A 23,764-nucleotide genomic window follows, 5' to 3' on the forward strand; every position below is an offset into this window, starting at 1 on the left:
AAATCTCATATTTTAAGAATTTCTTTACTTAGGATTTGGAGAAAATATTATAAAAGTGATTTTAAAGTACCATTATGGGCTATACCTTGGCATGCGATAGAAGGAATAAAAAGAGGGGTTAATAATGGATATGGTGTCTTATAGACAGTTACTTAAATGGGATGGACAAAACTGGCAATTAAAATCACGGGAAGAATTAGCACAAGAAAATTTTACTTATTCGTGGTTCCAATATAGGCAACTACTAGATAGATGGAAGATGGATTGTAAGGTGGGTTTTCTTAGAGAAGATGAAAATCTTATTAAGCAACTGAGGGATCAAAGACAAACCCACATTAAGAGAATTTACGGGGTTTTAGTTGAATTGGACTCAGAAACGGAACTAATTAAAGATTGTATGATTAGATGGGCGCAGAACTTTGGTGAGACAGTTTCATTGGACACCTGGGAAACTATTTGGGTGAGAAATGTCAAATTTACTCAAGCACAGAATCTAAGGGAGAATTTTTATAAAATGTTTTATAGATGGCACCTTGATCCACAAAAAATGTCTTACAGGTACCCTGACGTGCAACCTAAATGTTGGAGATGTGGTTATAAGGAGGCTTCCTATTATCATATTTGGTGGTCATGTAGAGAGATAAAAGCATTTTGGATCAAAATATGGTGGAATATCCAGAGAATTTTTAGAAGGAGGTTAAAATTTACTCCGCAATTATTTTTGTTAGGTATTGTTACAGATTGTGATACAAAGGAGGTTGTATTGATGTTAAACTTGATCACAGCCGCGAGGCTGTTAATTGGACAATATTGGAAGAAGGAATCTTTGCCTACATTGCAGGAATGGTTTTTTAAAGTAGCTTATCTGGCAGAAATGGCAAAGATTTCCGCTTTCTTAAAGCAACAAACGCAAGAGAAGTTTTTTGCTATCTGGGACAAATGGATAAAATTTATACAAGTTAGATTGGGTATACAAAAATATTATATAGCTTTTTCATAAGTTTTATTTTTATATATATTATAGATATCTTTTTTATATATATAAATATAAAGTTTTTAATTTAATTTTTATTTTTATTTTTTTATTTTTTTTTTTTTTTTATTATTATTATTTCTTAAGCCTATATTCTGCTCTGGGAAGCTCAGGGGGGGGGAAGGGAGGGTTTTTGGGAGGGGTGTGGGGTGGGGGTTTTTTTTATATGTATTGTTTAATTTTTTTTTCTCTTTTGTATATGTTGTTTTTTGTTCTGTATTGTTCTTGTTTTTTTTTGTAAAATTTATAAAACTTTTAATAAAAAAAAAGGAAAAGAGAGAATAGTTAAGAAGGAACTAGAGTCTGCACTTTGATTTTATTTCCAGTAGAGGTTTTTAGCATTCCAAAGGCTTGGCAGGCTTAGTTTTATTCCTAACAGGAAGATACAACAAAGATTTTTTGTTTTAAATGGCTTTCTGAATTTATGTAGTCCTCACTAAATGTCCATTCATTCAGCAACCATTCAAAGTTACAATAGTGCTGAATAAAAGGACTTAAGACTGATCCTCAAAATTCTAGTGGTTGCAATGCCCTTGTGGTCATATGAACAAAATTTGGGCCTCCTTACATTTATAACTGCCCCTCCCCCCACTGACTTTCATTATCATGTTCACCTGCCTCACTTCTGCCTCACCATCCTGGCCACGGGGGGGGGGGGAAATGCTGTGAAAATGTCCACAGGCTGGTGTGTGAGAACTACAGGTGGGTGGGTGGGTGCCATCACTACTGAAGAAGACCTTCTTTTGTGTACCGGCTGGATCCTATTTTTTAACATGCCTGCCAGGATGTCTTTTTGTGTGCCTGCCAGTGCCTCCTTTTGCATGCTGGCTGGGTCTTCTTGCATGGCAACTGAGTCCTTCTTTTGCATACCAGTCATGGCCTTGGACCCAGTCAGCACTCAAAAGGCCAGTGCAAAAGAAGGACCTGGTTAACACATGAAAAAAGACTGGCCCAAAAGAAGGCCTCAGCTGCACCAGCACGAAAGAAGGCCCAGATCTGTTGTGATATGTGATGGTATGAAAGATGTGGTAGTGGGCAAGGCTGGACAATGGGGGTAGCTGGTGGCAGTAGATGGGTGGACAATCAAAAGGGCAGAGAAGGGGGAGATAAGTATATTGGGGGAGTTAAGTGGAGGCAATCCACTACCTTCTTCTAAGAATGGCTTGGAATCACCCAGCTATGATGTGGGATTTCCCCAGCAACAGCAATTGGGAGTGCAAGAATTGCCATTGCTAAATGGAGAAGTCACATGATATTTCACTTAAAGAGAACATCCTTTTGTTTTTCTTTCCAGGTTTTCTGGCCAGCTCCTAAGGAGCAGGTGAAGCATTGCAGGCTGGCTGGGAAGAATCCTGAGGTAAATAAGGTTTTCGGGTTCACGCTGCAGCCTTTGGGCTGCATATGGTCCTCCAAACCCACTTTTTCAATCTGTGAAGAATTGCAGCACATTCAGTTGCAAAAGGCCAATTTCCTAATTATTCCTTAGGATTGGTGCAATAGGCATCTGTTTATCCTCCTTTGGAATCCACCCAACAACATCTGCCTTGCCACACAGTTTAGTCAGTGGCTGAAACAATGGAACTCAATTGGTTAAGGAATGTATTGAGTTTAGGCTCTATGTAACTTCACTGGAGTCACTGTTATGGTCTTCAGTGTAACATTAATAAGATCCATCCTGTGCTTTTCAGCTGCATGGTGCAAATGAAGAATGCCGGGCAGCTAACACAAAGGGACTTCCCTGTGGTCATGGAAGAGTTGATGGATTATCTGGGCAGCATCTGAAGTGCTGAAGTGCGAACAATTCAAACGGACATGCTGTAAACCAGTGTTTCTCAACCTTGCAACTTTAAACTATATAGATGCTGACTGGGGAATTCTAGAAATTGAACTCCATACAGCTTAAAGTTGCCAAGGTTGAGAAACATGGCTGTAGACTAATTAGATATATTTAACGTTAAGCAAATACTCTTCCGCTTAAATAGCATTTGCCTTTTTTACCCTTGACTGCACTGTAAGTCTGCTCTAGGCAATGTCTCAATCCTCTGGCTCAGATCTGGGAGGTCAAAGGGATGCCAAACTAAAGATGCATCCCATTTGCTGGCAGATGCTATTCTCTCAGCAAATAAACCTAATCAGATTATATCTGTTAGGTTCAGAACTGATGACAATCAGAGATATGGATTATTTTCTCCCATGGAAAGTGTGCTCAATCAAAGCAGAATTTGTTTAAGTATAATCTGCCCATCTTTCTGTCCTTTCCAGACAGAATGTGCCAATTTCATTCGCTTTCTGCAGCGTTTCAACCACACTCATGTGTTTGCCTGTGGAACTGGCTCCTATCAACCTGTGTGTGCCTTCATTCAACTCAAAGGTGGAGCTAAGGTGAGTTTCTCCTACCAGGCTGGTACTATAAACAACTAATATGAAGCAAAAGCTTTTGGCAGTAAATTCTAAATATCCTACTATATTAGTACTATCCATCCATCTATTTTCTCTCTTGCTCTCAACCTTGGGCATCATAGGCTATTGTTTGCAACTGTTATTTTAATCTTTGTACGCATGTATGCATGTATGTATGTAAGTAAACCAGAGGTAAAATGTTACTCATTTTACCGAGGTGGCACAGCAGTTAGAGTGCAGTACTGCAGGCCACTTTAGCTGACTGTGTTCAGCAGGTCAGCGGTTCAAATCTCACCGGCTCAGGGTTTACTCAGCCTTCCATCCTTCCGGGGTAGGTAAAATGAGGAACCAGATTGTTGGGGGCAATGTAAATATATATATATATATATATATATATATATATATATATATATATATATATATACACATATACATTGCTTACTGGTGTACACCGCTTAGAGAGTGCTTGCACTTAAAGCGGTATATAAGTCTCATAAATAAATAAATAAATAAATTTTTCTAAGTACCATGCCCAGTCCTTTCCCTGAAAATTAGAAGAGCCGCCACCTGCTTGTCAAACTTGGCTCAGAAAATGACCTGAGCATCTGTCCGTGCCCCCTGTCCAGACCAGTGAAGAAACTCTGAACATTTACAGACAAAACCAGTCTTTCTTGGTATTCAATTTCCTCTGCAATGATTCTGCCCTCTCTCCTCTTCCCCCAGTGAATACAGCCCTGCAATCTTCTTGCTTGGGTTGGCTCCATAGATGTCCATCAGATTCCAATGCAGGGGTTCTCAACCTTGGTAACTTTAAGACTTGTGGACTTCAACTCCCAGAATTCCTCAGCCAGCAAAGCTGGCGGAGGAATTCTGGGAGTTGAAGTCCACAAGTCTTAAAGTTGCCAAGGTTGAGAACCCCTGCATTAGGGTTTTAAGGTTCATTTTTAGCATTAGTAAAATAAAAGTTTTTAAACTATTTTTTTTCCTTTTTATTGTTGTAAGTCACCTAGAGTAACCCCATGGTGAGATAGGCAGCAAATAAATTTAACAAATAGATAAAGGAAAGGAAAAATAACGGATAGCATATATTTCTTAATGCTCATATTCCTTAATCTGCTTCACTACATGACGGAACGTAATTAAATCCTGGTTTATTTTTTTAAAAAAAACTGGGTAGAATAGGTAAGAACAGGTAAATGTTAGCAGTCACATTAATTCGCGCTAGTGGAGTAGGATGAAAAAAATCTCTAAGTCAAATCCCATACTACTCACCTGGATGATTTATCATTCAAGCTCCTAAAAATTAATCCTTTCTATGTTCAAAGAACAAGGATGCTTCACTGAGAAAAATGGATGGTTATAATTATGGGGTATCACCTTCCTGTCTCCTGTTCAGGAAGTCTAAAGGTCCCTCTTTTTGAACTACTGAGCCTTTTCCTTTGATGGCCTCTAATTCCTTAATACTTTTCTTACTCTTTAAATCAAACTGAAGTGCTTTCTTGCCCTGCTGCAGGAACCAGGAATATTAGCTATGCAACTGATGACCCACTCCATAGAATCTGGGAGAGGCAAATGTCCGTATAGCCCACATGAGCATTTTGCAGGGTTGCTAATAGGTAAGAGCAACTGTGAACTGAAAGCTGCAACAGAAACCTAGACAATGTAGTCATAGGAAGAGCCCCCGCAGCATGTGTGTATATAGCCATGAAATAGCTTTCCCTAACTTAGTAATGTCTAGATATGTTACATCGCCTCTCCTAAAACAGCATGATTATTGACTTTATTGCCTGAGAAATACAGCACATGTGGTCCTACACATACAAGGATAATCAGATTGGGGCAGTTATTAAAGGTAGCTTGAACAATATAAATATATACTATATTTCAAGCATCCATTCAACAGAGATCTCTGTTGTATTTTTCCCATGATACTGCCCGCATCTTATCTCAGGAAACACTTCATCTGCTGAAAGCTAGGAGAAAGGAACCAGCTGTATGCTAGCTCACTTTACATTCTTCAATCAAAATGTACAGAATAAAATTATGAGGGACGTCCTTTTGTGTGGTGTGCATGCAAGGCAGATATGCATATGCATATACAGGGGTACCTTGGTACTCAACTGCTTTGAAACTCATTGAATTTAGTACCTTGGTACTCAACTGCTTTGAAACTCATTGAATTCACATTTTGACGTGAAAATGTTGTCCCGGTACTCATTATTTGTTTGGTACTCAACGCACAAGCTAGAACCTGTCGGTGTTGAATGCCTTGTGACTCACTACATTATTCCTTATGGGAAAACTTTGTTGGGAACTCACCATTTTTGGTACTTACCGTGCCTCCCAAAACCAATTAACGATGAGTACTGAGGTACCACTGTACATATAACATAGTATATTCGCAAACATACACCATACATCGAGCTAATGATTTACAAATGACACAGATAAATGCACATATATAAAAGAAAGTATACAGGAGAAAGAAGATGCCAGTGTTTTATCCATGGATTTCTCCTCCTGGGTTTCCTAGATGGGGAACTTTATTCAGGCACTTCCACTGACTTCATGGGAAGCAATGCTGCTTTCTTCCGAACCCATCTTGACCAGCCTGAGCAAAACTACATCAGGACAGAGCAGAACCAAGATGATTGGTTAAATGGTATGTAAGGAAGTTTACATTTTTAGAAAACTCTAATTTTTAAAAAAACTATTATTTAGTGAATATACATACCTCTAACTATTCTGACAGACTCCTGGCAATTTATCAATCAAAACTAGTACTTGGAATTGCATCCAGAAATCTATTGCAATATGCATGCTTTCAATAGAAGAAACAGGCTGTTTAGATCTGAATATCCTTTCTTGCAGAGCCAGTGTTTATTGAGGCCCATGCTATTCCTGATACTTACAGCCATGAGGATGATAAAGTGTACATCTTTTTCCGGGAAACTGCGGTGGAAGCTGGACAGTGGGAAAAAAGGCGTATCCATGCTCGGGTGGCCCGTGTCTGCAAGGTCAGCAATGAGCACTTCTTGTGTAGCTTAGAAGGCACCTCTATTTAACTGATGTGCTACCTGTATATTTCCTGGGAAACAAGCTCTTTGTGAACAATGGTATTTATTCCCTAGCAAAAGGTATTTAGCACTATAGTTTAAATTAAGCATCTCTGTAGATTCTATGGTACACAGTACTGCTTCTGGAAGGTGGATGCCAGCCACTAGCAGACAATGTTAGGTCAGGGCTAAAATACGACTATTTCCTGCATTGGATACATTCAGTCTGAATTTTACTCCAGCTCTCTGAAACACAGCTGGGCATTTTGCCAGAGCAGAGGTTTTCATAATGCAGAATTAGTACTCTAATTCAAAATAGCTACATGTTGACAGGGTGTCTGAGATTGTTCAGGCTTTCTGAAATCTAGAGTGCATAAGTCATGACATCACTCCAATAATGACTACCTTTAGAAGGCAGTTGAGTGTGACTGTCAATCAGAGAAAAGCTTTTTTGCATACAATTGCATGTCTGATGGTTTCCATGAAAGCCAAATGCCTACATGATCAAGCTCGTGATTCTTATGGCTTCTTTCTTGCAAATACCTATGTTCAAGATACAAGTATCTGCCAAAAGCTCACATCCTTTAAGGGAATTCAGCCGAGGATGGATCCTATCCATATGGTGAATGCTACAGATTTAAAACACCTGGATAAAACATGCACTGGAAACAAGTTCAAATTTCTTTAATTTAACTCTGCATAATTTCTCTAGGAAAAACAGTGAAAGTACAGTAGCTCTATGTATCTGCCTCTCTCTTAATGATTGCACAGCATTCACCACCTTGTGTTTTAAGAAAGACCCCTTGAATTGTAAACATGATGCAATGGATGCATTCAAAGTAATCACTCAGAGTACTGGAGAGCAGTTGTGGGTGGACATGAAAATTATGCTTGACCTATTCCTGCTTCTGTTTGGCAGAATGATATTGGTGGGAAGCATAGCCTTATCAATCGCTGGAGCACTTTTCTTAAAGCACGGCTGATTTGCTCTATACCAGGTCTCCAGGGCACCGAAACACATTTTGATCAACTAGGTAAGGTTGCTTGCCTATTAAGAGCTGCCATTTCTAGAATAGAATCTGTCATCATAAGGTTGTAGGGAATCATTCAAAGCTCTGCTCTGAGTTGGGTGTGTCCTGCTGTATTCTAGAAGACGTCTTCCTCCTTCAAACCCGTAATTTACAGAACCCTCTGGTTTATGGCCTCTTCACAGTTTCCAGGTAAGTGGAAAACATGTACAATGAATATGACAAAAGAAAAAGAATTGCTTGTGCCCATGGATCAGCAGGAATAAGGATAGAGACTGAGTGCCCAAAAACTGGCCCCGCCCCTGCTCCACCCCCTGCCCTGCCCCCGCTTTGCCCCCATCCCGCCTGCCCGCAGGGTCACTCACTGCCTCTAGGGCCCGCCAGCACCGCCATGGCGGCCACACCCTCTGCCCGCGCCCCGCAGCATCAACTTGCACAATGGGGTGTGAGGGCAGAGTCTTGTCTAAGCTGTCTGGCTGCCATGTCCTTGGCTGCACTGCTCCGCATGGGCCACGGTCAGGGGCAACTCTCCTCCAGGGGGCTGTTGGTGAGGAGGAGGTCATGGGGGGAGGCAAGGCTGGGACAACAGTACGTGTGCCCAAAGAGAGGGCTCCGAGTGCCGCCTTTGGCACCCATGCCATAGGTTCGCCACCACTGCCAATAGTATACGGCTTCCTGCTTTAGCTGGGGGTTGGACTAGAAGACCTCCAAGGTCCCTTCTTCCAGCTCTGTTATTCTGTTACTTCAGTTATAGAAGGCATGCACACTAATCCATCCGAATGGCTTTGAGCTGATACATTGAAATAGGATTCTGCACACTGAAATAGGATTCTGCAGTAGGACTTTCAAGTTCCTGCAGAAATTGTGCCTGTCACCATATCCTACCTGACAGGATGAAGCTGAGGAGTGAATTTCATGCAGTTTTCAACTGCTGGGAAGAACTAAAGCAGTGATCCCCATGTGTTGAATCTCAGCTCCCATAATCTTCAGCTTTAACTGAGTTAAGGAGTGACCTAGAAGGAAATTGGTGAAGACAAAAGCCTCCTGTTAAAGATGAGAGAACAGTGAGAATGCTTTTGAAATAAAATGGCTTTCTGAAGGTCATCTTCTCTAAGGCCACCTCAGGCCTTCATCTTCCAGTTTCACGACCTTTAAATATGTTAAAAAATATTTTCTAAGGTAGAAATCTTTCAAAGACATGATTTTGCAGAGTTGTACGAAGAAATATCCCTTGGACTGATTTATGTATCAATACTATCCATCTCCCTACATTATTCTTTTCTTTCACAGTGGCATTTTTAGTGGTTCTGCAGTGTGTGTTTATTCCCTGGCAGCCATTCGGGCTGCCTTCAGTGGACCTTTTGCACACAAGGAAGGCTTTGATTATCAGTGGGCTGAATATAAAGGACGGATCCCTTACCCTCGTCCTGGAACAGTATGTACATAAAACTTGCTTTAGTCACTTTTTCTCTAGCTGTCATATAAAGACTGACTAGACAAAATAGCTGCTGCTGTTCAGACTTAAAACTGCTGTGAGTTATTGTCTCTTCCCACCTGGGCAACAAGGGCTCTTCAAGCCCTCTTTCCCCTGCATGATTCATTTCTGATATGGGTGCTGGATCCACTCATGGGTCCCACAAATGGTCGTGAAGCAATTTGTCCCAGGCAGTGCCACCAATCTATAAGTAGGGAGGCTTCAGACAATGCAGAAGTTGTCACATCCTACAAAAATGATTGTGCCATAGGCTATCACAGATGACAATTTATGGAAAACTGCATGCCACAAAGGCAATTAGGCCGGACTCTAATATTAGTGGATTTAGCTACTGTAAATCAAAAGACTATGTGTCATGGAGTTGACTGTTAACCCTCTTTCACCAGTCCCTTTTCAATATCTGTTCTTCCTGCCAGTGTCCCAGTGAAACATATGACCCATTCCTGCAGTCAACCAAGGACTTCCCTGATGAAGTGATTAGCTTCACGCGTACTCATCATCTGATGTGGGACCCCATCTATCCACTCCACAGAAAGCCTGTTCTGATCAGAGTCAATGTGCCTTTCAACATCCGGCATCTGTTGGTGGACAGAGTGGAGGCAGAGGCTGGACATGTTGATGTCCTCTTCCTTGGAACAGGTAGAGAAGTTCAAGCACGGATGTTCTGATTTTACTGTAAGACACAGCTTGAAATGTGGTTTGACTTATTCAACTCAAAAAAGAAAGTGAAAAAAGAACTAGACTGTAATGTTAAGTGTACAAGTCTCTCTGTTTAATCAGAGAGCAATGCAATCAGCAACACTATGGTTTTTCTAGGATTATTCACTTTCAACAGCAAATATTGCATGAGACGTTAAAAATATAGGTGACTAGAACCTGAGTCTTTGTGTTGAGATGCAGGGGCATTATCTAAATTGGGCAACAACTGGTTGATGATAATTTGAGGGAGGAGACTCATGATGGAAGCAGCTCCCCCCCTTTACATTTGTATTGTGGAGGGAAAATAACAACAACAACAATAATAATACTCATCATCATATTTGATTGTCTTGCCAATACGAGCAGTCAGTCAGGTGCTTAAACTGGATTTGGCATTTTTATGCACCTATGGAGTCCTTCCCAAAAAATTGGGATAGACAGTTGTGGCTGTCTGATGGTGTTAAAGGTTGATGCAGGACAATCATGGGGAATTGGAATAATAGGGAGACAACAATGAATACAAATGGGCTAGTCTTTCCAAAAAAATGGCAATTAAATGGTCCCCTTTATTTCAAATAACATATATAATAATAGAGGGAGATCTATTTGATGATCTAAAAACACTGATATGGAAGCCTAGTTGGCAAAGGAAGAAAGCCAGAACAAGGCTGAAGAAAATTTGGGTTTTGATTTATTAGAGGGGATTTCATATTGTTAATTAGAGGGTTAAAGGGAGAAGTTGAAATACTAAGTTGTACTATTTAATCATTTCAGGGGCCTGGTTACAATTCCCTTGTTAAATAATTGGAATTAAACGGTACCCTTTTGAGCCAGATTATTGAAGTATTCATAGATCCTGTAAAACAGGGGTGTCAAACTGCCGGCCCGCGGGCCGGACACGTCATCGGGAAACCACGCCCACCCCATTGCCGGCAATGGTGAAAAGACGTCACAAGTTTGACATGTCTGCTCTAAAACATTAGATTCCTGGTAAGCAAGTGATAGCTGCCACTTTAAAATATATTAAAAAACATAAAACAGTGTTGAAATAATAGAATTTCCTTTTCAACCAAAAAAATATGAAAGCATCAAATCATTGCATTACACCTAACAAAATGATGTTAGGAATACTTCACAAAAACATAAAATACAGCAAAGAAAATAGCATAATGATTTTGCTGGATGAGGATTTTTTTCTCAGAAAAACTATGAGAAGACTAGAAAAACATATGGAACAGGTAACAAAATGGCCCTCATTCTGAAATACATTCATTGTCTCATGGTCCCTGTATGAATTACATAGCATAAGAAGGTGTATTACATGAAATTAATAATGTTGCTATTTTTTTTATTGAAAACATTCTGGAAAACAACCCATCATATAATTCAAAAGCTTTGATGAATGAAAATATGTTCAGTTTGCCCCTAAATTGTCCTAAAATTGGCTTTTTTTTTTTGGTTTAATCTCATGCAAAGATGCTGCATGTTAAGAAAGGGCTTCTCCCTGGGATAACTAAACACATAATCCACAAGGAGTGGCCTGATCCTTCACAGTCTCACTTGCATAGCTAGAGAGAGCTATCTGAGAGAAGGCATCCTCAGAAATCAGGATAACTCCAGTATCTTGGTGGATAAGATTATCCATACATGCAGTCCTGCAGCCACAATCTTTTGAGCTTCTTCAGTGTGTTAGGTGATCCTGAAACAATGAAGAAGAATATGGAAAAGAGATCCATTTTGGCCCATTTCTTTTTAACTCTTCCAGAAATGGGTTTGGTCTCATACTGAATCTCCTGCCTGGTTAATAATTCCATGCAGCCACGGGGGTACTCCCACCCAAAGTCCTCTTCACATACTTTTTTGTTTGGCTTCTCACAGATGAGGGCAAAGTGCTTAAGGTGGGCATCTTCAACCGAGAAGGCCGAGGCTCTCAGGAGATCAGCTTGGAAGAGATCCAGGTTTCAAAGGTAATCAGAATACCTCTGTTACTCTTAAAACCTTTGTGGGTTGGAGTTGTCTAGAAAGGTTCAATTTCCTGTGATCCGGTGCATTGATTTGTGCTATTAATTTAATCCATGAGCCAGAAGTCAAAGTAATTATTTGTTAGGGCAAGATCTAAAGAAGTCAAGCATGACGTTGATGAGAACAATCAAGTATCATGTCTACATATACAGAGAGTGAAAATGAAAATCATGAATCCAGCTAATCTTTCTTGTAATATGGCCTATCACTTATCTGTCTTTTGATATAAGATTTGTTCCATATCACGGGGCTGTGGTGCTAAAACTCAAAGGGGGGGGGATGTAAAAGATTGTAAACCAAGAATAAACAATCTTTTGAGTGCGGACCACACCTAACATTTTAAGGACAACAAGAACTACAGGACCTGGATAGGGCCAATTAGGATTTACTATCTGTAAAAAAAAAAATGACAAACCTTCTGTCACGGTTTAAAAAAAAAAAAAAAACCCTGTAGAAGTGTCCCTATAACATTAGATAGACTGACCCATTCTGCATGACCTGAATAAGTAGAAACAGTTTTTGCTTTCCATAAATGCTTCTCTTATGTAATCCAACCTTTATGAAAGAATAATAAATGAAAATTAGGCTATATCTAATTTTCATTCTCTTAAGGGTTTGGAGGAACTAAATTATGTCTGATTTGTTAGCTGGACTCAGGATATCTGGGGTGAAGTTTTTTTCTTGACTATTGCTAGCAATGATCAGTTTCCCCTAGAGACTGCTTTTTGTTTGCCACTTTTCTACATCTCTTTAATGTCATCTGCTGCTCCACCCAAATCTGGTAGCCCTGCATACGTGGACCTTGTGGACATTGTTGCAGTGCTGGCCAAGAGTGTGAAAACAACATCAGATCAGGAAATGATGTTGCTTGATTAATGGCCCATGTTGTCCCAGTCTACCACAGAAGGTTTTCAGGAACAGAAAATTTTAATTTATAGTCCTGCAAAAATCCAGACAACCACTAGATGGCAGCAGAGAAGTGTAGAGAAAACCTTAACTCTTTCTACCCTCTGGTTGTTGTCATGATTGTGAAGCACGTAAGTGGCATGCCTAGGCTCAGGCACCAGTTTAAAGTTTGTGTGGAATGCGGGCATCCAATTCAAAGTGGAATTTAGAGTTCCGGTATTATTGCAAAATGTTGTTTTCTGTATCTTGCAGGTGCCATCAGCTATCTTAGACATGCAATTTTCTCTAAAGCGGGTAAGGCAGCATTTGTTGTACTAATTGTAAGCTCTCCCAAAGACGCTTTTCCACGAGGCAACAGGACTTTCCTTGTTTTTCTTCAAAGACATTTCACTTCCAAGCTGAAGAAGCTTCCTGGATGAGAAGCGAAACATCTTCAAAGAAAAACAAGAAAGTCCAGTTGCCTCGTGGAAAAGCACCTTTGGGATAACTATGACCTGGATAACTGAGAATCTTCATAGACACTAATTGTAAACTGTTTTCTTCAGGGCAAAGGGGGACAGCTGAACCCCAAAGGCATCTTCCCATATCCCAAACCTTTAGAACAGCCTCCAGAGTCTTGCCAGAGGGTTCTAAGTAACAATTTTTAACTTGTCAGAAAGAGAAATGATTACATGCATGAGCAAAGAGTAATCAATGTAACTCTCTGCATAAGGCATATACTAAATATAACTTTTAACTCCATTAAATGAAGTATCGGGGGGGGGGGCGGTGTTGTCCAGTCCCTAAAATTACTTTGGGGAGTCTTGCCCCTTTGACCCATTACTCAAAGGCCAATATTAAAAGATCTTTAATATTAAATATTAACATTTAAATAAATCCTTTTAATATTTCCTATTAACTTAGAAAAAGCATCTTCTCTATCGCCTTTTCCTGCCCCCCCCCCAACATTTTTGCCCCCGAGTTTCGGGGGAGGGGAGGCTGCAGCCTCCAAGGTGTTACAATAAATTGCATGGCCGTATTTCTGCCCTATCCCTTTGAGCAGCAGGAACTTCTCGTGAGCACTGCGAAAGGGTTGGTGCAGCTCTCCATGTATCGCTGTGAACTCTATGGCAAAACGTGTGCCGACTGCTGCCTTGCTAGAGATCCGTACTGCACCTGGGATGGCAAGTCCTGCAGGGCCATTCTGCTCACTAAGAAAAGGTGAGAAGATTCCCCCTTTCACCTCTCCTGCTTTGCAAAGGTGGCCTTTTCCCCCTTTATAACTGGGCCACTTTCTTGCAACCAAGAATTGCATTTTTAATTTTGGGGGTATCCAAGGACCACAGAGGTGATATCACTTTGTTGGGGTAGGCAGGGGCAAATTTCCAGATTTCTAAACATGGAGTTCTTTTAGGGGGGTAGTTTTCAGAAGCAAATGGATACTTTTAAGTTAGACCAATTCTGCTCTTAATCATTTTGCACTATCACTGTACATGGGAAGATTCAGCCCAGCTTTGGGGTTGTTCAGAGGCTTTCAGGGATATGCAGGTTAAGACATTCATTTTGCTCCTTTGCTCCTTAGAATCACCCAAGCTCTTTTCTCCAAATTAAATATATGTATGTATGTATATATACATACATACATATGTTTTCTGAGGTTTTTGTGGGTGTTTGTATGTAGGTCTTTGGTTATTCGGGTTTTCTCCCACGTAAAATTGGAAGTGTCTTGGCGACGCTTCGACGAAGTCCCATTCGTCATCTTCAGGCTGGTGTTTTTGGCTTCGTGCTTCTAGGAGCTCCTTATATTGGGGCCTGGCAGTACTTGATGTGGTGCTCTACAGATTAAACTTCCTAAAGTCTATTGACTGTAGAGCAAAAATTAACTATGAATATATTTGAAGATGTATTTATTATTGCCATCCAGACTTCTTCTTGGCCCGTGTAACCAACGAATGGTGCAGTTAAATTCATTTTGGCTTTCCCTAACATGATCCATAAACATCCACACCCAGTGTTCCTGCTAAGGATATCCGTCCCAGCCTTTTTTTCACCCAGGTACCTTTTCTTCTCTAAAGGTGTAACTACCTGCTTGGCATTTATCTTCCGTAGTAATCATCATCAGGCTTCACAACCAATTGGTCAGAAAGGAATGTTTCTTGTTCCATCTTGCTGACAGAAGATATAGGGCAGGGGTCTTCAAATTTGGCTCTTTTGTGATTCGTGGACTTCAACTCCCAGAATTCCTCAGCCAGCATGCCTGGCTGAGGAATTCTGGGAGTTGAAGTCCACAAGTCATAAAAGGGCCAAGTTTGAAGACCCTTGATATAGGGAGATGCACCATATGGTGCAAAGTGGAACAAAGCAATAGTAGATCAACTTGTTGGGTAAAGAAGCACTGGGAACTTCAAGCAGCCAATGCCATTTCCTTATGTTGACACATGATACAGGCCACACTGCCTATTAATTCCCTTGAGCACTCAAGGCCCCTGAGCATCCTGGCTAAGTGCATGCATTAACTGTCTCTTTTGCAGACGTGCACAGTGCCCAAACGTGCTGAAGACCAATCCAATCAGTCAGTGCCTGAATGCTGCAAAAGGTGAGTTAAGGCGACCTTCTTGGAAGCAGCAGGAACTTACAACCAGAATGTACAAAGAGCACTGGATAAAATTTGGAAGCAAATTCCTGCTACAGCTCCTCTTCCCACTCTGTCTTAGCATTTGCTTTTATAAGCTTTAAAGACTGGGCCAGAGGTTGCCTCCGGTTGTCAGCCCATCTTTGAAAACACCAGGATGTGGCTCAATTAGCCAGCAGCTGGAACATCAGCTTGGATGCCTGGGAGTGCAGTTTGAGAGAATGTGGAAGCTCATCTGTGTGACTGCAGCTGCTTTTGAAAGGAGCAGACAGCAACTACAACTTCATTCTCTCCTGTATTCCTTTTATATCACCTGCAATTATTTCCTGCCGGTAAATTTCTGTTTAATGTGAATGGAGGGAGGGGACCACCAGCTAATAGCAAGAAAACACATGTAATGCTTATTACAGTTCAATCTGCAGAGTTGAGAAAATAATGTAATGGATAACAACCGCCTTGAATACCTCTCCCACTGTAGTGGAGTTGCCTCCTTAACCTCTTTACAAATTTTGAGCCTAGTACCATCTACATAACGCTCCAGACTTTATCTGATGATGGGCTGAATCCGAGGATGCTGAATTGGTCAGCAGAATGCAAGGTGTATCATAAGGACAGGGGCACCTGCCGGGACAGGTTCACAAAAATCAAGATGGTGCACATACTAAAAGGGAGGGTTTGATGGTACAGTCACAACCACCACCTTTATTCTTTTGATCCCTGTCTGCAAAAACCCTAGGCAAAAATACCTAAAAATCTGCCCTTGGTTTAGAAATTTGCTCTTTAAGGATTAATTAATTCAAGCTCAAAGTTAATTATTACCCGGAAGAGTTTAAACACTGACTGGATTCATCCATCATATTAAGCCAAACAACTTTTTCTTTAGGAGTACAAGGGAATGAGTAAACTAACATATTTTGGGTTAGCATTATATGCAAAGCAGAGCATCTGGCTGGTTTAAAAAAAAATGTATTTCAAAAAGGCTCAACTAAGCACTTATTATAAACCTGCCACTCTTACTTTCCTTATTGTTTTAATAAGACAGACATACCTTATGTATTAAATTCAGAATAGACTTAGTAAAGAATAGTTAATAAATATAGTAAAGTTATATAAATACTATTTATATACTCACAGTTAAGCCAAGAATCTTACTACCCCAAAATGGGTTTGACTTGTCTGCAGAAAAGCTTATCTGCAAGGAGTTACACTCATACTTTTTAAAGTACCTGCATATAATTTCAGATAAGCTGAACAAAAAATACCATATAAATTGTGCCAGCCATGGATAAGCAAATTGTGAATATTTTAAATGGAATATGTTCTGGAAAACAACATTTATTGGTACAAAATATGAAAACAAATGAAATCCTTCAGAGAAGAATTTCGGAATTCAGAAAAAAAAACCATGCAATTTTTAAAGAGTCAACTTATCTTTAGATGGGCTTATCCATGAATATCATAGAGTCATAGGGCTAGATGGGACCTCGGAGGTCTTGTAGTATAGTCCAACCACCTGGTCAATACAATTTCAGATGCAGTTGGGAGGGGTGTGCTCTCTATAGAGATGGCAAGATAATTACCAATAGAGGCAAATGCAAAGCAGATATTGTGCCCTGGGTGAGCTAAATTAACTTTTTTTAAATTAAAAACGTATAATCAAATATTTTTGTTCCTGCTGCTTTCCTGCAGGCACCCCCGTGGCAGAAGAAAAGGTGATATTTGGTGTGCAAAATAACTCAACATTCCTTGACTGCCATCCACTTTCTCCCCAAATCAAGATCCGTTGGCTAGTACAGCGTAGCAACACAATAGCTCCGGAGGAGGTATTGGGAAAAAGTAAAATGAATAGAGAAATTGGGTGGTCTCTTTGGAGCCTGGGATGCAAAGGGGACCCAGAGTTGCCTTGATGTGCAGCTAAAGGAAGCTGAGCTGGATGCAAGTAGCAGACTAAGGCTGCAGGTTCTTCTGTCTTTCTCTGTGGCTGTAGCTGGCAAGCAGATTGAATATTGTCTGGTTTCCTTACAGGTTGGAAGCACGGGTCGCTTTTCGGTCTTAGAACAAGGGCTGTTGATTAATCAGCTGACCCAACAGGATGCTGGGCTCTACCAATGCCAAGGAACGGACAGCTCTTTTTCTCAAATCCTTACCTATTATAAGCTACGCATCATAGGGGAACAGGCCATGGAGGCTGTAACCTCAAGGCTTAGCAAGAGTGCAGAAACCAAAGGGAACCACCATAGCATCACTCCCGTGTCAGGCCTTCAGCTTCATTACAAAGGCTACTCCTGGGCACCTGATACTAATTTAGTTGAATTCTGTAATGCTCTGCAACAAAGGAAAAGACTGAGACAAAAGGTCTGGACTTCAAGGTGGCAGCAGCATCCTTCAGAAAGCAAGAAAGGACGAGTACGTCGACAACCTGGCTCCCGGAGAGAGGAAGGGCCAGTTTGAATTCTACCTCTTTGACACCAGAGATCCAAAGGGGCTCTCTAGATTTCGTGGGTCTCATAAACTACACAGTCCTATCCAGGCACACTTGTAGATATTTACTGGGAATTGCTGCCCTCCCCTGCTTCAAAAATCAAGAAAACCAATCTTTTCTTCCCTCATCTGAAATGCAAGGTGTTACTTTTTTCCTTCTCTTGGGTAGCAAAGAAAGCTGAACAATAGCAAAGAGCATGGTGGACTCAGATCATACTGACTGATTGATGGCAAGATTATTCCCAAGTGTGAAATGAACAAGAGGGCTTTACACACTTTTAGCACATACGTGGTACAGTTCTCTTCATTTTCTTTTTCTAATAAACAATAACCATTAAAGCGTATGGTGTCTGCTTTTAATAGAATAAGTTCTTCCCCTTGTATAATGGAAGTCACCTGCATCAAAATGATCTAAATCTAAGTTAGGCAACCTTGAAAAATCCAGTAAAACAAGTCTTCTCCAAAAATAGAAATTGAGTATGAACATGTTCTAGGAGTCACTTCTGGCATTTCACCTACTTGTTTCTCAGAGTACCAAGCACATCTCAGAATCAATGTACTGTGAGAGGCTGCATAGGAGCAATCTGGTGCGAGATCCTCATCACATGCTCATTCCAGGCAGTGACCAAGGCCTCAAGTGACCCACCCAGACAATCGGGGGGGGGGGAACCCCAAGCTCCTTCTGGAAACCAGTAGGATTCATTAGTCTCCTGGGATAGATCGATCTAATAGTATCTACTTCCCTGTTTGGGTGTGGGCAAAAGCAATCAGAGAATTATCTGACAGTGACAAAAGACTAATGCTATATCCTCTGCTACCAGATCACACCACAAACGCCCCAGGATAAAAACTAACGTGCAACACCATGTATGTCTTGGGGTCTCGATGACTTAGGTCAAATCCATGATTGCCATTAATATGGGTTGTCCCAGAATCCATACATCTGGGTAGGTTGAAGTCCTCCACTGCCAATCCGGCAATAGGATCTCAGCAGCTCAGGCAGAATATGGGGCATGAAATGTCATTGCTGATTACTAATTGAACCAAACTGAAATTGGTATTGGATGACCAGATATTCAGCTCAGTGCAGTGTTCTGGGTTGGGTACTGATGAGCCTGTGGTCCTATATTACTCAGTGTGTCACACAACAGAACACTGATACATATCACCGCAACATGAGGCCGAGGGAAATACTTTTAAGTTTATTTTTTCCTATTCAAGAATCAGTTTGGAAAAATTCCTTAACACAAAACATCTTCCAATTACCCTTTTGTAACACTGAAATCCAAGTTCTGTGACGTGTACTGATTTCTGAGAATTTGTTGCCAAAATAATTATCCCTCAGAAGAGGGCGAGGGAAGGAATCTCTTTGGACACAGACATTGTATACCTGCCAGGTTCATCTTCATAGAAGGGAGAGTTGTGCCTGCAAATATTAAAATTCTGTTAATATGGAAAAAAAGTTTAGTAGAGGTTTTTCACTATAAAACCGTCTAAAATCCTGCACTGTTATTTGGAACACTTTACTTCACATAAATATCAATGTAGCTATTTACAGATGACACATGATAGTCCATGAATGGTAGAAGCTTTGGGTTTCAAAATTCTACTTCAGATCTGGTTTAGTCAGTTTGGTCTTTTTCCAATCAGTGCAACTTCAAATTAGGGCTTGAACCAAATCTTCATAATTGATGGAAATTCATATATAAAAAGGGTGATGGAACTTCAGTCTCTTACTACTGTAGGTTGGTTTGTTATAAGGTCTGATTACAAGCATAATACACATTTGTGTCAAATGTTGCATTCTGTCTAGTAATTGAGGCTTTAATTAGCTTTAATTCAGCTAACCAATTAGTTAATTAGCTAGTTAATTGTGCCTAAACATCACTGAAACCAATGCAAGACATCATTTGTAAAACATGCAAACTCATGGTGTCAGACTATTTTTTCCTTTTGGTGGAAGAAACCACGAGGAGCGAAAAATTCAAACTAATTCCAGACCAAAATGACCAAATTCTTTGTAACATTTAAAGTTGTTTTTTTTTTTAAGAAAAAAGGAGAGAGAATTGATAGGCATTATACCAACTTACAATTTATTTATTTATTTATTTTAAAAAATGACATGAAACACAAGTAAAAATAAATACATCATATAAACAACAAAATTGTTCAAATGTCTCTGTTCTGGGAGATCGAGTGAGCACGTCCCTCCCCCCACTGGACAGAGAGATGAGGGAAGCACATATCCCATGCGTGCCACCAGCCAACCAACTGACCCTGCTACAGAAATGTCCTTTTATTTCAACCACAAAGCACAGGCCACAAACTAAAGGCAAAAACGAAAAACAAACCAAGAAAACCATTCAATTCACTTGGCTCCCCTGTACAAATAGATTAAATGGAGGGACAGAGAATGTAAACAGGGAAACTAATAATATAGGACCCAAGAAGCAATGCAGCTGTGGGCAGCTGTTAGTGGTCTTGTTTCAATAAAGAGCAGGGCAAAAAAAAAAAAGGGACTCCTTCTCCCTCTCTGCCAGCTCTCAATTTCTATTTCTGTTGCTCTTCCCTAAACTCACAAGTATCTTCCCTACTTTCTACAGAAATTGCTTTCCTGATTGAGTTACGAGGAGCAAGCGTTCCCAAAGGCCTAAAAATGTCCTTATAAATCCCTAGACGTGATATAATATGGGTTTTGGTATTAAATAAGACACGATTTTGTTTTAATCTACTGGGGTATATTTCCCTTGGTTTAGTGGAGCTAATTTGATCAACCATTTCTCCAGTTTAATAATTATATATACAGTGCCTAAATCAGGATTTCAGTGCAAAATATATGTAATTATAGTAAAATTTCATTCGATTTGAGATCTTGCAAGGAACATTTGCACTGCTGTGATCAATTTCATAATTCTGACAGCACAATCAACAGGATCATTATTTTAAGAGAGGAAGTTTGCATATTCCTGGGATTCCTTGGCAGAAGTTGAAATCAGATTTTTTTTCCCCCTTAAACTGTCCCCTGTATGTCCATATAACTGTGTCCCACAGAATGAAATACCGTAGGAGAGCTTTCATATCAAACCTGCCCTCTGCGGACAGTGCTTCTCCTCATTTCCATATCTTGGTCACACGGAGATAGAGAACGGTAATTAGCACGCAGACATCTGGGCAATTCTTAACATGGTTGTGGAGAAGTCCTCCAGTATTATTCCCACCAAAAATAATTCATCGTAGGAAATCTGTCTCTAAACAAGATGATTTTTGTCAGTTTTAAACTGTATACTGCCAGAATTGGAATAAAACTGAAAGTAGTAGCAAGGTCTGTAAAATATCACAGTTTAAGGTCATGTTTTTACCCTAAGCATTTGTGAAGGGGTCAATTATTTTGTACCACACCAATCTGGTACAGTACTGTTGCTCTAAAGCGCAGAGAGATATTGCAATGTATGGTTTATCAAGGAAAATCCAAAGATTATATGCAGATCCAAAACACCCAGGGGATGCAAGACCTTTCCTAAGTACCCCTTAGCCAAATACATGTAGCTCAGTGTTTCTCAACCTTGACAATTTTAAGGCATGTGGACTTCAACTCCCAGAATTCCACAGCCAGCACTGCTGGCTGTGAAATTCTGGGAGTTGAAGTCCACATGCCTTAAAATTGTCAAGGTTGAGAAACACTGATCTAGCTGTATCTCAGCTCCACCTGTAAATTCATAATTCATGTTTTCTTTTGTGGTCTGAAATTTAACAGTGCAAATTGCACAGGCCCTGGCAAGTAGATCTAACAAAAAGCCAGCAAAGGAAAGAAATTATTCTTGATATAAAAGAAGTAGTTAAATTCAGAGATCTCACAACACAAACACATATGCTGCTTCTGAGCAGCCACTACATTCTTCAGAATTACAGTGCATCAAGGAAGGGACCATTCCGACATTGTATACTATGCAAGTCACTATGCTGTTCTGACTCAGCTCCCAAGTCAAGCATTCCCTGTTCTTCACAAACAAGGCACAACAGCCACCCTTTGTTTCTAGAAGCCACACCTTCCTAAGGATGTTGAATGCGTGGGAGAATTCGTAAGTGAGAGTGTTTTTTATGCTCTCTAGAAGCAAGAAGGGTGCAAAGCAGAAGAATGTGGTCTTCATTGCCAGTGGCAACACTGTTCTCTCTTGGCAAGTGCTGGGAATGCATTTTAATCTCTAGGAGACCAATTACATTTAAAACCCTATTATTAGGAAGGAGACATAGGTCAGGCACTTGCTGAAATAGAGGAATCTGCCCCAAATGTGTTTCTTTCCAAAGTTCACAGAAAAGTGGCTGGTCTAACTGAAGATATGTGTTTGTGTGTGTGTGTGTGAGAGAGAGACAGAGAGTGACCAAATGGACCTTGTCAGTGGTACAATTATGTTCAAGCAATCCACTAACGTAAACATTTTAGGGGAAAGAGAGAAAGGACAAGAAAGAGAGAGAGAGAGAGAAAAGAAAGATGTGCACAGTCAGACTTAACATTTTTATACTATTCTTATCCAAGTACAAAAGCCAATTTTTCAAAATATTGTATTGTTAAAATCTAATAAAAATCCAAGTGATGCAACATTGCCATCCAGTGGTCAGACTAGTAAATTACAGGTGTACACCATTTCCTACAGCTAATACCTTATCTTCCATTCCTATTTAAAAGATGACTATAGATGCCTGGTCTACTTAATTACAGCTGCATCTTTTCTCCTGATCAAACATCCCATATTTTACAGTAAGGGTGTTATCAAAACCTGTCAAGTCTGGCGACTCTTCTGTGCTCGTTATAGGATGTCCAAAAGAGACAAGAGAATCCAAAAGCAGCAGTCTGAAGTTAATTGTATATAAAATGTATTAACTTGCCTTTTCTGCCCCGTTACTTCAGGAAAGTCAAGACAGGAGCTAGTAGGATTGCGTGGGTTGTTATCACCTCTGCTGCCCAAAACTCACTGTTTACTGAATATTGGGTCTGCCTAAAACCTGAAGGAAAAAAAACTCCTTCATCCAAAATTGCTTGGCTTCAAAAAATTCTGCATTCTTGCTGCTTAGGCATAAGCCCCCTTGCCTATATCCAGTTCCCAAGTCAACCTAGAAGGTTGCAGTTTACAGTACAATCAGTGCCGTCATTATTTTGCATGAGTTGGACACATACAAATCACAAAAGGGCATGACTCACAGACGTACCAAGGCCAAGTCTTTGGAGAAACTCGAATGGACACCATCAGTTAATTTGCTTTGTTATTTTTGTGGGGGTTTGTGTTTGTGTTTTTTTTTTTAATCCCATGGTGCATCCAAAGACAAGTTGTCCAGAAGTTTGCTCAGAACCCCTCGGTTTTCAACTCCTAGGATATGTTAAAGAAGAAAGCACTATTTTAATGTTTTTATTTTAAAATAATTAAAGTAATTTGCATAGCTAACTTTAAATCTAAGGCTTCTAGAAATGGTGAAGTCAGGCCTGACAAGACAGTGCCCAATTAGCAGAGAAAGATAGTCAGAAAGCCCAACTTTACATGCTTTTTAATGGTACATAAAAGTATACACATACACACAGTCATACTCACACAGCGCTTTCTCTCAGAATCATTTCTGATTCACAGTATGAAAAACAAGTAGCCGTAACCTCTTCAACCACGGGGTCTGGTAGGTCTTTTATAAGATGAGCAAAGGCTCAATTCTCACATTACCTCCATTCAAATCATGTGTTCAAACTTTTCACGGAGAGTTATGATGCACGAAAGAAAGTTCTTCATGGGGGGGGGGGAAGGAGTCTGGCAATTTTAGCCACTTTTCTGTGGATCCACTGTCTTCTTTGCAGCAACCACATAACAAAGATAAGGTGAAAACAGGATCTGCACCACTATTATCCTGGAAAGGTTTTCTTAGCAATGCTCTCACTGACTCCTTGTCATGGATGTGCAAGTGCGTCATCCCTTGTCTTTGGAATGACAATATCTTATACAACACCAATTTATTCAGTGTAATCTTTTACAGAGAAACTGGGGGAATTATTCC

General features: G+C 40.2%; 2 protein-coding genes across 5 annotated transcripts in view; one reads left to right on the forward strand and one right to left on the reverse strand.

Moving 5' to 3' along the window:
* Window positions 1–18,075, forward strand: part of LOC120297141 (semaphorin-3D-like) — a 48,200-nt gene extending 30,125 nt beyond the window's left edge. For 2 of the 3 annotated variants that reach the window (XM_039319435.1, XM_039319428.1), the window contains 15 exons: window positions 2,328–2,390; window positions 3,296–3,415; window positions 4,947–5,049; window positions 5,967–6,095; window positions 6,305–6,450; window positions 7,409–7,523; window positions 7,640–7,709; window positions 8,808–8,952; window positions 9,429–9,651; window positions 11,590–11,678; window positions 12,892–12,933; window positions 13,682–13,839; window positions 15,150–15,214; window positions 16,940–17,073; window positions 17,276–18,075. In XM_039319435.1, coding sequence (XP_039175369.1) covers window positions 2,328–2,390; window positions 3,296–3,415; window positions 4,947–5,049; window positions 5,967–6,095; window positions 6,305–6,450; window positions 7,409–7,523; window positions 7,640–7,709; window positions 8,808–8,952; window positions 9,429–9,651; window positions 11,590–11,678; window positions 12,892–12,933; window positions 13,682–13,839; window positions 15,150–15,214; window positions 16,940–17,073; window positions 17,276–17,701 — 2,028 coding nt within the window. In that variant the 3' untranslated portion in view covers window positions 17,702–18,075. Of the gene's footprint in view, window positions 1–1,785; window positions 2,048–2,327; window positions 2,391–3,295; window positions 3,416–4,946; window positions 5,050–5,966; window positions 6,096–6,304; window positions 6,451–7,408; window positions 7,524–7,639; window positions 7,710–8,807; window positions 8,953–9,428; window positions 9,652–11,589; window positions 11,679–12,891; window positions 12,934–13,681; window positions 13,840–15,149; window positions 15,215–16,939; window positions 17,074–17,275 lie in introns of those variants that run through there. The other variant, XM_039319443.1, reaches the window with a different exon arrangement.
* Window positions 18,076–19,803: 1,728 nt separating this feature from the next.
* RAD54L2 (RAD54 like 2) overlaps window positions 19,804–23,764 on the reverse strand; it is a 77,036-nt gene continuing 73,075 nt past the window's right edge. The window contains exons 22-23 of one of the 2 annotated variants that reach the window (XR_005553709.1): window positions 22,937–23,094; window positions 19,804–20,979 (exon numbers count right to left, since the gene is read on the reverse strand). Coding sequence is in view for 1 of the 2 variants with exons in the window: in XM_039319475.1 (XP_039175409.1) it covers window positions 23,027–23,094 (68 nt within the window). In the remaining variant the exon portion in view is untranslated. Of the gene's footprint in view, window positions 20,980–21,330; window positions 23,095–23,764 lie in introns of those variants that run through there. The other variant, XM_039319475.1, reaches the window with a different exon arrangement.

This window comes from Crotalus tigris, unplaced genomic scaffold (assembly GCF_016545835.1).
Source record: "Crotalus tigris isolate CLP2741 ecotype Arizona unplaced genomic scaffold, ASM1654583v1 scf7180000017601.7605149639:7615979, whole genome shotgun sequence".
NCBI lineage: Eukaryota > Metazoa > Chordata > Lepidosauria > Squamata > Viperidae > Crotalus > Crotalus tigris.